The sequence below is a fragment of the Chenopodium quinoa genome, unplaced genomic scaffold (assembly GCF_001683475.1).
Source record: "Chenopodium quinoa cultivar QQ74 unplaced genomic scaffold, ASM168347v1, whole genome shotgun sequence".
Lineage (NCBI taxonomy): Eukaryota > Viridiplantae > Streptophyta > Magnoliopsida > Caryophyllales > Amaranthaceae > Chenopodium > Chenopodium quinoa.
In genome coordinates, this window is record NW_018743199.1 from 2,203,027 (window position 1) to 2,217,861 (window position 14,835).

The following is a 14,835-nucleotide window of genomic DNA, read 5'->3' on the forward strand; positions in this document are numbered from 1 at the left end:
TTTTGGAATTTTTTTTGACTTTTTTCGCCCGAAAATAAAAATTGCCGAAATGTTTACCATGTTTACCCTCAGAGAGTCCAATTAGGTGATTGGAAACGTCCAATTTGCCTTTAAACGGCCAATAAACCGGTTTACAACTTGCACCGATTACATTAACTCAAGCTTACCACGAACATTTATGACAACATATAACGATCATATATGGTTCTAAATGGCATTATATGACTTCGAGATGTGTCCCCTAAAATATAAAGCCTTTCCGACACTGGGCCCCGGAACCTCCAAAATCTCTCTAAAAACGTAGATAATTAGCCTTCAATTTTGGAATTTTTTTGACTTTTTTCGCCCGGAAATAAAAATTGTTGAAATGTTTACCATGGTTCCTAATACCCTCCAAGAGTCCAATTAGGTGATTGGAACCGTCCAATTTGCCTATAAACGGCTAATAAACCGGTTTACAACTTGCACCTATTACATTAACTCAAACCTACCATGAACATTTATGACATCATATAATGATCATATATGGTTCCAAACGGTATTATATGACTTTGAGATGTATCCCCTAAAATCTCAAGTCTTTCCGACACCGGGCCACGAAACCTCCAAAATTTCTCAAAAAGCGTGGATAATTAGCCTTCAATTTTGGAATTTTTTGACTTTTTTCGCCCGAAAATAAAAATTGTCAAAATATTTACTATGGTTCCTAATACCCTCCGAGGGTCCAATTGGGTGATTGGAACTATCAAATTTTCCTTTGAACGGCCAATCTACCGGTTTATAACTTGCACCGATTACATTAATTCAAGCCTACAACGAACATTTATGACAACATATAATGATCATATATGGTTTCAAACGGCATTATATAGCTTTGAGATGTATATCCTAAAATCTCAAGCTTTTCCGACACCGGGCCCCGAAACTTCCAAAATTTCTCAAAAAGCGTGGATACCAGCCTTCAATTTTGGAAAATTTTGACTTTTTTCGCTTTGAAATAAAAATTGCCGAAATGTTTACCATGGTCCCTAATACTCTCCGGGAGTCCAATTGGGTTTGTCGAACCATTCAATTTGCTTTTAAACGACCAATTTACCGGTTTACAACGACCAATTTAATTAACTTGCACCGAAATCGGCTTGAATCGAAATTGACCAAAACCCGTTTTAACTCGTCAAACCCGAAATTTAACCTGTTTTGTTACTAACCTGACCTGAATTCAACCTAACTCGTTCCTAACCCGACCCGAATTTAATCCAACCTATTGCAAACCTGACCCGAAATCAACCCGACTTGTTATTGACCTGACCCAAATTCAACCCGACTTGTTATTGACCCGACCCGAATTTTACCATACCTATTACTTACCGAACCCAAAAATTCAACCCAACATGTTATTAACCCGACTCGAAATAACACGACTTGTTATTGACCCATTCTAAATTCAACCCAAATTATTTCTGACCCGATTTCAAATCACTTTAAATGCGATTTAGACCACCTTCTTATTGTTGATCAAAGCAATTTGTCTTGGGAGATCAAGTCGGTCCAAGCCAGCAAAAGAAAGGAGCATCATGCTCAAATTTAAGTGTTAAATGTAGTATATATTTGTTGTATGGTCAAAGGAGATAATTATCTTCCTAAATTATAGACTATAGTTCCCTAATATATTGCCTTATATATTATAGTCAAAGGAAATAATTAGCTTGATAAAAATGATAATTATCTATTTATAGTTAGTTGAGCCCGAGTATGACCTGATTTGGAAATTAAATGACCCAACCTGATTGTAACCTGCAAATTATTGATTTGAACATAACCCGACTTGAATCCGAGAATGACCCAACTTGGAAATGATCCAACCTGATTATAATTCGCAAATTATTGACTTGAACCAAACTCGACTTGAACCCGAGAATGACCCGACTTTAAAATGACCCGACCTGATTATAACCCGCAAATTATTGACTTGAACCGAACCCGACTCAAACCCGAGAATGACCCAACCTGATTCTAACCTGCAAATTATTGACTTGAACCGAACTCGACTCGAACTCGAGAATTACCCTAACCCGTTTTAACCCGAATTAAACCCGACCTATTGTTCACCCTACCCGAATGTAACTCGACCTGTTATTAACCCGACCCAAACTTGATAAGAAGTATGACCCGACTCAAGCATGACCCAACCCAAACCCGACCCGCATAGGTTATGGAATTAATTTGAATTGACCCAACCCGAGTTGACCCAACCCACTCTTACACGACCCAAACTCGACCTGTTTACCCGAATTGTCAGCTTTACATGTATCATGTATGAGAGGTAGGTAAGAACCTTTGCAGTATGAGAGGAGGTCCGGTCAAATAAGGAATGAATAAAGGAGTCAATAATTGATTTGAAATAAAACCATAGCAGCCCTACCAATCTACCATATAACATCTGAATAACATTTGGTAGTCAAAGCTGTTTGTTTTTATAACTTGTTATAGCTAGAACTAGAAGAGCCGTCTTGAACTTTCCACTTGTGTTAATTGTCCGTTTTGTTTTCTGGCTCATCTTGCGTGTACTGGGTGCACAATAACATTTAAATGATAATGTGTGCGTGTGATTTAAATCAAGAATGAAATAATTACGGTTATTTTGTTAAAACAGAATTGGTCTGTATCATTGTGTCAAAATTAAATGCATGTTCATTTTGTTTGTGAAGATGTAAATTCCATCCCTCAACCAAAAAAAGGAATAAAGAGGACAAGTATAATTTAAACGCGTCTTAGCATTGATGCAAATCTTAGCAATATATACGAACTATAAATATGCAACTATAAAAATTTGCAACTTGGTGTGAAGTAGTGTAATGTAATACAGTATATAAGCATATCAATGAAAATGAGAGATGTTGATTGTTGAATTAATTTGTATACAGCTATCTTCATTCACAAAGCACTAAATAAAATATGTGGTACCCAAAAAGAGAGGAAGCAACATTATGAATATAAGCATGGTATTAACGTATTGAGAAACATTATAAACTATATTATCCAAAATATAGTTATGATGAGTTCATTTTTGGGGGGATGAGATCATGAGAATAAGTCTTAATGAGCATTTCTTTTACCAAAATTAATTTATATTACGTAGATGCTAATATAATACGGGTAGAATGGTTCTAGTTTAATTTAGTTGTTGCTAATATATTACGATGGAGAAGTATATGGAATGTTTCGTAACTTTACCTACCAAACTAATGAGGAGAGCTCGTCAATATATGAGTAACATTAGCCATATGATAGAGATGGCAAATTATGGTGTTTGTTTTTAATCGCTAAATTTATTTAATACTTCGGTAGATAGATAGAATTATGTGTAATGTTGTTACCTTTATTGATGTAGAAAAGACACGTATTAAATAATCAAGACAAATTTATTCCTAACTTTGTGTTTAGAAAAGCACAAATGGCTAGAACTCTAAAGCAATTAAGGTTCAAATTTGAGGAAAGATGTAGACAATGTACACAAAAAAAAGTACACAAAGCAACTCATCAACAGAGAGGTAGATTTAGATCACCGGCCAAATCCACAACTTCACCAAATATACATTTTTTTTTTTAATTTAAACATATGCATTTGATGTTATTATTTTAATAAGATATAATAATTAGAATAAAAATTAGAAATAAAAGCAGAGGCACCGACTAATTTAATAAAATTGCTAAAATTATATAATAAGGTGGTGGGTACTGTTTGGTTGTATGGCTGGGCATGTTAATGTTATGTATACATGAACATTTAAGCTAGTGTGGGACAACAGCAGGTGTATATAATCAGACTCAACAATCATAGGCCCACCCATTTGACCAAATTCAACGCCAAAAATATTGGTTTCATAATATGGAAATTTTTATGGCAATTACTTGAATCTTATCTTATCTACTGAATTTGTGGCTCTTGTTTTCATATATGGAGTATTAATTAAAATGTCATAATCTATTATGGTTATAATGTTCTATACATGGTTCGTTTATGTGGGGACGTTGATAGTAAAATGTTACGGAGTAGTGTGTAGACTTCTTATAATGGTATTTCATGGACGGATGGAGTCACCTTAAATCAAGTAGGTTTCTCATAATATTTTATATCAGTCGCATATTTTATTTAAGAATCTTAAGCTCAAAAGAGACAAACAGGAGCTGAATTTCCTACAAAAATCTCAACTACATTATTCTTTGAATTTACTTCTTAATAACAAAACAAAATTATAATTATGTGATTTTTCCTAATAGGATCTCTATGCTACTCATGACAAAACACCCCAGAAGCTTTTCATTTTTTCAAGCTCATGAATTGTGAATTTGTGATGGCGTATCTAGAAGAAAATGAAGCAACTTTTCAATAATGTTGCATGAACTTGCATGTAAATATTAAATCATCATAATTTAATTAAAGAAAACGCCATTCCTTTGCCGGTACAGTATTATGACTTGAAAAATCAAAGACTCGGACTATGACCGACGTCTCTTTGGACCGTTTCTTATTTTAAAATGAAAAATAATTAAGTATGGTAATTGCCAAAGTCTCCTGGTATAACATCCCTTTCAAGAGTTCCAAAAGATTTTCTAATCTTAACTAGTTTTTTGGCCCGTTTAATGCACGGGTTGTTACTTGGGTTAATTATTTTCATATTTAGGAAGATTGTTTCATTTCTAAAACTTAAAAGAAAAAAAATAGGGTAGAAGTGTAGAACCATGAAAAAAAGATGAAGGAATTTAGTTTTTAGATATATGAGGGAGCCCCAGTTAATCTCCGAGATTAACATTCCAAGTTAATCTCCTCTCACAATTTTATGCATTTGTTTTCGTGCCACTTTACTATTTCACTTTTATTATTTTAAAAATAAAAATAAAACAATATATTGTGAGAGGAGATTAACTTTTCATGTCAATCTCAGAGATTAACTTGAATTCTCTCTAGATATATACATGTGAAGATTGTGGGATATAAAATGACATATTATTTTAAATTATATTTAAAGTCTAGGAGTTGAAAAAACAATTTTTATTATAATTTATATGTTTATGTAATGTGTATTAATTAAAACATTATTTTATTATGGTGGAAATAAAACACTTCATTTTCTTACTTGAATTTGCAAGTTGTATAATGCATAAAAACTTAAACATAAATATTAGGAAATGACATGTGGCATATGGGGTAATGAGTGACTTGTAAATTGTGATGCCATGTGTCATATGCAAAATTTATGGTTTGTGTTTTTAAATACTAAGTATAGATATAGATATAGATTTAGGGTCCTCCTAATGATTTTGATTGAATGATCCAAGTTCAGGGTCTTCCTCCTAATGATTTTGATTGAATGATCCAAGTTCATGCATCGTGCCATAAGGGAAAAAGGACACCAAATATGTAGATTGGTTAGCTAACTTTGGTGTTCGCTTTAAAAAGTCGTGAAGTTTTCCTTCGTAACTTAGGTGTGACGTGGCATGGCCTCGTCTAGTGCCAGCTCATTCTCGCCTAAAAGGGAAAAAGTGAAGGACAAAGAAAATTCAAATTTACACTTTCATTTCAAGAAAATTACAATAATTTTCCAGGGATGAAACAAATCATGTTTTCCTACTCTACACCTACTGTATCTAATAATGAAGTATATACATTCAATAAACATGTATAATCATGAAAAATGATCACTACAAAATGAAGGAAAAGCTGAAAAAGAATGTCAAAAAAAACAATCAATTTTGCTTGAATTTTCTTCAATCTGATCCAATTGATAATATTCCGCCACTAGAAATACTACCATGACTATCATCACAAAGGGTTAGAGCGCGCTCCAAATTGGATACAACATCGGTCATTGTAGGTCTATCTTTTCCCTCCAAATTCACACAATGTAATGCAGTAAAAGCAACAAGCTCAACCGCGTCTGATTTATTAGATTCAGGCGGTCCAACTCTCGGGTCCAAAACTTTCACTAATTCACCGGCCAAAATTGCTGGTACAGCGAAATCCACCACACTAGTCGGATCTCCATCACTACTGTTATCCTTGAATATAGCTTTCTTTCCTGTTAGAAGCTCAAGCAATACAACACCAAGACCGTAAACATCACTCTTTGCTGTTAACACATTCAACCCATAGTACTCGGGATCAATATACCCAACAGTCCCGGCTGCTTTAGTTGGCCTGAAATCCTGATCAGATTCAGGACCTAACAAAGACAATCCAAAATCAGATACTCTAGCAATCCAATCAGAATCTAGCAGAATGTTTGAAGACTTAATGTCACGATGAATTATAGGCGGGACTGCATAAGTGTGAAGGTATTCTATACCACGAGCAGCATCTAAAGCGATATTAATCCTGATCTTCCAGGCATTAATAACACTATTGCCTTTCTCAACATTCTTCTTATCATGCAAATGATTATAAAGTGCCCCATTCTTCATGAACTCATAAACCAATAGCCTTTCATCGCGCTCTTCACAATATCCAACAAGTCTAACCAAATGCTTATGGTGTACCCTAGACAAGAATGCTAATTCCGATTCAAATGCACTCTCCTTCTCATGGTACTTCTTTGTTCGCGGTCCTGTTTCTCCTCTCTTGATTGCCACTTCCCTACCATCCACTAATTTACCCCTATAAACCACACCAAAACTACCAGCACCAATCTTATTCTCCAAAGAGAAATAGCCAGTAGCATCAGCTAGCTCTTGGAAGGTGAACTCCTCTGCCCTATCGGCGTGTTTAGTGGAAGATGTTCCACTCCTTTGCCGCCTAAATGCTAGAGACCCTTGACGCCTAATAGTCAAGGACCTCGAAATAGTCAAGGACCTCGAAGGAGGACTATTGCTAGAGGTTCGAGCATTACTCGAACCCCCTCGAGTAATCGTTGGTTGTACCGAATTATGAATCTTCTTCCTCCCAAAACAAACACCAGTATACAAGCAATAAACAATAGTACATAACCCAGCAAACCCACCTACTGCCCCAACAATGGCAAACACCAAAATACCTCTTCTCAACCCCTTCGACGTCGATGGTGACGACAAAGGTGGCAATACCCTAGGTGGCGGTGCCGGAACCGGCGCCATTGATAATGGAACAGTACAAGAATTGCATATATTACCAGAACCAAAACAAAGAGACTCGGATTCAGGATAAACACCACATTGATCACAATCAGATTGAACACAAGGTCCAGGTAAAATCTTTGGCAAAGGAAGTTCAATTCCCAAAGAAGCATTGTTACCATTCCATCCAGGACCCCAACACATAATTGAAGAATTCCTAGTAATTAAACCACAAAAAAAATTCAACCCACCTACCAAAAACTCAAAATCAACCCCTTGAATCAAATTACTTGAATATGAACCATTTTTACCCCAACAAACAACTGTACCATTCAATCTCCTAATTGCACAACTATAATCTGATCCAAGTGCCAAATTTGACAACCCAGAAGATTCATTCAAATCAAATGGATAATCTAATTGCCCATCTGAATTCCTACCAACACAAACCAAATACCCAGATGAATTAAACCCACAAACATGTTGCCCACCAGCTGTTAAACTAACCATTGAAAAACCCCCAAATTGATTTTCAATTTCAGAAGCTAGGGTTTCATTACTACCCCAACATCTAACCCTACTATTATTCATCAAAATCCCACAAGAAAAACCAAACCCAGATGAAATCGACCCAAACCCACCAATCCCAGATGGGTTTTGACCCGAACCCATCATTCCTCTCCAACATTTTACCTCATTTGTCCCATTAATTACCCCACAAACCTGAGAATCCCCAACTGAAATCTCTTTCAATGGTGAAGAACTACTGTAATAAATTCTTTTTGGGGTAAATGTAGATGAATTTACAGTGATAGTAGTTGTATCCCAACACAGTAAGCTTGTTCCTCCAGATCTAAGTCCACAGAAAAAGCTCCCACCACCTGCAATGGCGGCGTAAGAAATATTTGGTTGAATTAAAATTAACTGACCGTTACTGAAACACTCTATTCGGCGGTTGATTTCGCCGGCAACGATGCCGCAAACGGTGGAAGATGCGGAGGAGATAGCGAGAGTTGAGCCGGAGCCGAGGCCATGGAGAATGGTGGGTAGAGAGAGAAAGAAGAGAGAGAAAAAAATGGCAGAAATTTGTGGGTATTTGATCGTCGTCATAAAGTGGGATTAATTGAAGGAGAATTTAAGATTTGGGGTTGGGAAATTTGTGGTTCCTTCATTGGAGAAAGAAGAAGAAACGTTTGAAATGAAAATTAAGCAGAAAACAGAGAAATATGAACGGAAAAACAGAGAACCTTGAAACAAGAAAGATGGAATTTTTATTTTAATTTTTGGGGTTTTTTGTTTTTTTATTTTTTGGGATTTTAGGAGGGAATTTAATACAGTACGAGTATTTTTTTTTTTTTTTTTTTTTTTTTTTTTTGCCGTTAAAAGAGAATTAGGAAGTGAGGAAATAAATGTGGGTTGACTAGTGACGACTGTTTTTTCATTTGGATTTTAGTTTATTCCGTATTTAAATAAGGAGTACAATTAAGTAATTTTTACTTTCTTATACAAGTACAGTATTTCATAATTAGTAAAGGGTAATGTTATATATAGGGTTTGTTCACATTTACTGAAATAAACTGATTTGAGCTGAGCTGAACTGAACTGAGCTGAAATGAATATTTCGGCCTTGTTTGGCAAATAGCTGTTGGCGGTTGGCTGTTGGCTGGTTCACTTAGCTTGTTTGACTAGCTGGAATGTTTGGTTGTTTATAATGGCTTTTGAAATTGGCTGTTTAAGCTGGCTGTTTATAAAAGTGTTTCGTAAATTAATTGTTGGCTGTTGGTTGTTTATTAGATAATTTGTGGGCCAACAAGCCAAAAGCCAACAAAAAAGCTACTCAAAACAGCTTTTTCATTTTGGCTTAAAAGCCAGCTTTTTCGCTGACTAAAAAGCCAATTACCAAACACATTTTTTGGCTGTTTGACCACCTAAAAAAGCCAAAAGCTAACCAAAAAATCATTAAAAAGCCAATTACCAAACATGGCCTTCATGAGAGAGGAAAATTATGAGGTGAACTGAAATTAAGTAAATGTAAACAGGCCCATAGTCTTTAGGGTTAAGGGTTATGTCCCACCATTTAATAACTTTATTTTGGTATACATATTAATATGCACCCAAGTCATGATGTCAATGCACGATTATCCAAAATGTTGAATCGATCCTAGGAAAACCTCAAATCAAAATAGGAGCTTTTAATTACTTGAGTGATCTTTCACTCTCAGCTGAAATTTAGGCCTTGTTTGGCAAATGGCTGTTGGCGGTTGGCGGTTGGTTGTTGGCTGGTTCACTTGGCTTGTTTGACCAGCTGGAATGTTTGACTGTTTATAATGGCTTTTGAAATTGGCTGTTTAAGTTGGATGTTTACAAAAGTGTTTGGTAAATTAATTGGTGGTTGTTGGTTGTTTATTAGATAATTTGTGAGCCAACAAGTCAAAAGCCAACAAAAAAGCTACTCAAAGCAGCTTTTTCATTTTGGCTTAAAAGCCAGCTTTTTCGCTGACTAAAAAGCCAATTACCAAACATGGCCTTAATCTTAAATCTTGAAGATTACCCTATATACTTAAACAAAATAAACTAATTGACTTCATACATTTCTATTTCGTAATGTACTTTATATAATGCTCCAAAATAAGTTATACAGATAATTTTTTTTTATATAAGATTGGTGTACAAATGTTAAATTGTTAATGTAACATGCAGGAATAAAAGGATAAAAATATTGTGAAAATATTGATTCGATTATGGATATGGCATCCACTTTTGGAGACTAGACAACACTATTTAACTCATTAGTACTTTGCATGTGTGGTCTACATGTATGCACTCGGTTTTGTATAAAGTTGGAATTATTTCTCTCGCATATTACATGCTACAATTTCATAACTATTTTTTCATTATTATTATTATTATTATTATTATTATTATTATTATTATTATTATTATTTCACTTAGTTCACCCTTTGGACTAATTTGGATTCGAAGATCAGTTTTGGATGCTTAAATTCACAAATTCTAATCCCCTTTCAATTGTTGTTGTGGTAGATCGAACACGCGGTCATTCCTAGACCTGTCAAAAGTTAACCCGACCCAAAATACCGAATCAAACCCGATTATTAACAGACTCATCTAACTCGAAAAAACGGTGAACCTGACCCGACCTGAAACTAACCCTAACCTCGAGTTGACCCGAGTATGTGAGACCCGAACCCGAATATGAACTAACCTGGAGATGACCCTTCCCAAATGTAACCTGTAAATTGATGACCTGAACCAAACCCGACTTGAACCGAAATTGACCTAAACCCGTTTTAACCCGTCAAAACCCGAATTTAACCCGACTTGTTACTAAGCTGACCTGAATTCAACCCGGCCCATTCCTAACTCGACCCGAATTTAACCTAACCTGTTACAAACCCGACCCGAAATCAACCCAACTTGCTATTGACCTGACCCAAATTCAACCCGACTTGTTATTCACCTAACCCGAATTTTACAAACCAACTACTAACCCGACCTAAAAAATCAACCCGATCTGTAACTAACCTAACTCGAAATCAACACGACTTGTTATTGGCCCGACCTAAATTCAACCCAAATTGTTCCCGACCCGATTTCAAATCACCTTAGCTTAAATGTAATTTAGACCACCTTATCATTGTTGATCAACGCATTTTGTCTAGGGAGACCAAGTCGGTCCAAGCCAGCAAAAGAAAGGAGCATCATCCTCAAATTTAAGAGTTAAATACAGTATATAATTGTTGTATGGTCAAAGGAGAAAATTATCTTCCTAAATTATAGACTATAGTTCCCTAGTGTATTGCCATATATATTATATTCAAAGGAAATAATTAACTTGATAAAATAATAATTATATATTTATAGTTAGTTGAACTCGAATATGACCTGACTTGGAAATGACCCAACCTGATTGTAACCTGCAAATTATTGACCTGAACATAATCCGACTTGACTTCGAGAATGTGCCGACTTGGAAATGACCAAACCTGATTAAAACTCGCAAATTATTGACTTGAACCGAGCCCGACTTGAACCCGAGAATGACCAGACTTGAAAATGACCCGACCTGATTATAACCCCCAAATTATTGACTTGAACCGAACCCAACTCAAACCCGAGAATGACCCGACCTGATTCATTCTAACCCGCAAATTATTGACTTGAACCGAACCCGACTCGAACCCGAGAAATACCCTAACCCGTTTTAACCCGTGAAAACTTGAATCAAACTCGACCTATTGTCCATACCCAAATGTAACCCGACATGTTATTAACCCGACCCAAACCCAATAAGAAGCATGACCCAACTCAAACCCGACCCGTATAGGTTATGAAATTAATTTGAATTGACCCGGCCTGAGTTGACCCGACCCACTCTTACCCGACCTAAACCCGACCCGTTTACCCGAATTGACAGCTCTAGTCATTCCTACCAAGTGTAGCCATAATCACAATTACACTAAGGGTCTGTTCTCATTGACTGAACTATGCTGAACTGAGCTCAACTGAAATTATTAGAGCTAAACTGAATTGAAATGAACTGAACTTATTAGAGTTGAACTGAACTGAAATGAAATGAATATTTTATAAGAGAAGGAAATTAGGATCTGAACTGAACTGAACTAATTAGAACTGAACTGAATAGAACTGAACTGAACTGAACTTATTCGAGCTGAACTGAATTGAAAATAAACGTATGAAAACAAGCCCTAACAACCAATGGATCCTTTTATGGCTTTATGTAGAGGTATTCAATGAGCATTATTTTTGGGAATCAAATTTTAAAGTAAAAACTAAAGAACACCTTAAATTTAAATAATTAAATTTGGAGATATAAAATTCAAAATTAATACAGTAACTAATTACCTTAATTGAGAGTATTTTTACATGCATTTTCAAATTGAGATAAATCTATAGAATAAATAGCACGTTGACTTTAAAGTTACAACCTCATGTTAATAAGACTAATGAAAATTGTGAATCATATTTGGCACACTCAAAGATAGGTCACACTCAAAATTATTCCAAAAGATTGTATTAGTTTCTAACAAGTTTATTATTGTTGTTAAACACTTTTTTAGATTTAATTTAGGAGGGTTTTACCAAAAGAAAATAAAAATCAAGAGAGGATTGGACATGGATTCAACATCTTTAAAATAACTTTGTATTTTTATTATATCTATAAGTATATTGTAGACCATTCTTGCGGGTGGTGTGAACACAATTGTGATGGTTGCATCATTCTATATGCACACAAGATTATACTATCGTAATTCAATAAAGTTAGTACTTTTATTAAATTTAGGAGAATGATAATAAATTGTGAAAAAATAGATAGAGTGATGTCAACTAATGTCGAATCTTGTGTGTTGTGTCAAAAATACAATGTGGTATAGACTAGTCATATACTTGGAATCCTTGTCAAACATGTAATTTGATTTCGTTGGATTGGAGGCTTTTGACAATTTGGGTTTGTATGTAAATCTTGGTACTTGTTTAGTTTACTAGTAAGAATCTAGAAATGGGAAGTCTTTTAACCTCAACTAAACTTGTAGTAGTTAAATCACTTAGCCAAAATTTTACACCAAAAAGTATATGAACATTTCAGTTTAATGGTCAAGCACACACCTACCAAACAATAATAAAATTTGAAGCAAAGTCAAAATTACAATATGGGGAAAACAAAGCATATGCACATTCACATACTTAAACTAAACTCAATAGACATTATTATTAGTACATTATAGTATATAAGTACAAAAGTTGTTAGCACTAAACTTTGAGCAATGAATATAATTAATATAAGCTTCCCCTGGTGGGGCAAAAGTGCACCAGCTAGGGCCATAATTCTCCTTGGTTTGGTCAACAACTCAGTTCGCCGTATGGACAACCGACACTTGGTTCTTATACATCGTGTGTATGGTGCACGTCCCATTTAGCGGCCGGTGTCAATGAGAACAAAAATGGCACATAGAAACTATAAAGTCGGCAATCTAATAAGGTAGAGACAACAACATATACTACCTCATGTTATGTGCAACGATTAGACATTTTCCCTCTCTGCTTTATGTCAAATTGTTACACATAACCTGTAACGGAGGTAATATGTTACAAGTAAAAATAAGTAAGAACTTTGGAAGTAAAAGTACATGCAATGGTGTAGTATGATTAAAGCTCCTGCATTCATGGTAGCTTTGAATCTCCTGTAAAGGAAGGGGGAGCAGCATTAAGCGGGGGTGAACTCTTAAAAGTTTTGGTCCCATTACTTTGAGTTGCTAATGATTACTGTTTGGTTAGTTAACTACAGAATATTTCTTACAAACATTCAAAACTAGAAAATTCCAAAACTTAAACAAAGACAAATTACTAGGAAACTGATAAAAGAAAGGGAACAATTCTTTATGATTTTGAGAAATTTATATAATAGTCATTATGATGGTGAAACAATGTATAATGACTTTTCATGACCTAAAAACAAAGAAAACATAAATTAATGCATCCTTATAATCTGTCAAAACCTACTCGTTCAGTCGTCCCATAATCAAAATATACGAAACTGGATAATCCGATTTTAATCCAACCCAAGAATTAATATGACTATATATGGTTAATATAACATTTACACTTTGTAATCGGCTAATTACTAATAGACCCGAAAGACTGAAACTTTCTAACCCATATTGCGATCATGCATACTTGAACCCGAATTCAAAACGAATGACTCAACACTCCAATAAGGATTATATTTTAATCATTACTCAAAGCAAAGAAAGTCCCTAGAAGATTATAGTGAAATAAACAGAGAAAGGCTACAGAATGAACACATATCATAGGTTACTTTTCGACATTTTTTAATATTTGTTAGTGAGTTAGTCTAAACTTTAAACTAACATGAATTAGACAAGCATTGCTGGAAAGTGCAGTTAACAATATTTATGTGACAATCTTAATAGTGGAAGTGGGTAGCATGAATACATGAATCATGATGCCTGGAAATTCTTGCGCAAGTAGTCAAATTATGGGTTAAATTGGGTTGTAATCATCCAAGCAAAAAGTTGTTTATGTTGTGCCGTCAAAATTTTTTCTAAAACCCTTTTCACAAAGTCTACATTTCACCTACTTAAAAAAAATCCCAATAATTTGTATTATAATTTTAGCCAACACACTAATTAATACTCCCTTCGTCTATTAACAGTATTATTTATGATGTCCATTTATTTGAGTGTTCCCATGTAATCATGTTCCTTTTACTTTGTATGCTTTATTTTCCCCAATCAACAACCCATATATACAAGTTCACATTGACCATACTCTTCAATAGTACTACCTCCGTTACATATTATTTACAACAATTTGACATAAAGTAGAGAGAAAAAATGTCTAATCGTTGCAAATAATATGTAACGGAGGTAGTATATTGAAATTATGAAATAATTTCAATGGGACGGAGGAAATATAGAGAAAACCACGCAATATCCTAATTCACTTCTAAATCAATCCTAACACTTGAATAAAATGAATAAATCGAGAATATTGGTCACTTGGATCAGAATCTAAAGGAGTCAAAACCCTAATCATATAATCAAGATTGAGATTAGCTCAACACCAGTAAACTGTTACAATTAGCTATTAGTATACGAAGTATACTTTATATATTAGTAATAAACAGTGTCAGAATTACTTTAGTATAAGAAGTGAAAATAATGCAATTAGTAAGAAACAATTGCA

General features: G+C 34.7%; 1 protein-coding gene across 1 annotated transcript; it reads right to left on the bottom strand.

Annotated features, from left to right (window-relative positions):
• Nucleotides 1-5,735: 5,735 nt before the first annotated feature.
• Nucleotides 5,736-8,426, bottom strand: LOC110733445 (putative serine/threonine-protein kinase-like protein CCR3). The gene has a single exon (XM_021913497.1). The coding sequence runs from the start codon at nt 8,197-8,199 to the stop codon at nt 5,770-5,772; it is 2,430 nt and encodes an 809-aa protein (XP_021769189.1). The 5' UTR covers nt 8,200-8,426; the 3' UTR covers nt 5,736-5,769.
• Nucleotides 8,427-14,835: the final 6,409 nt, after the last annotated feature.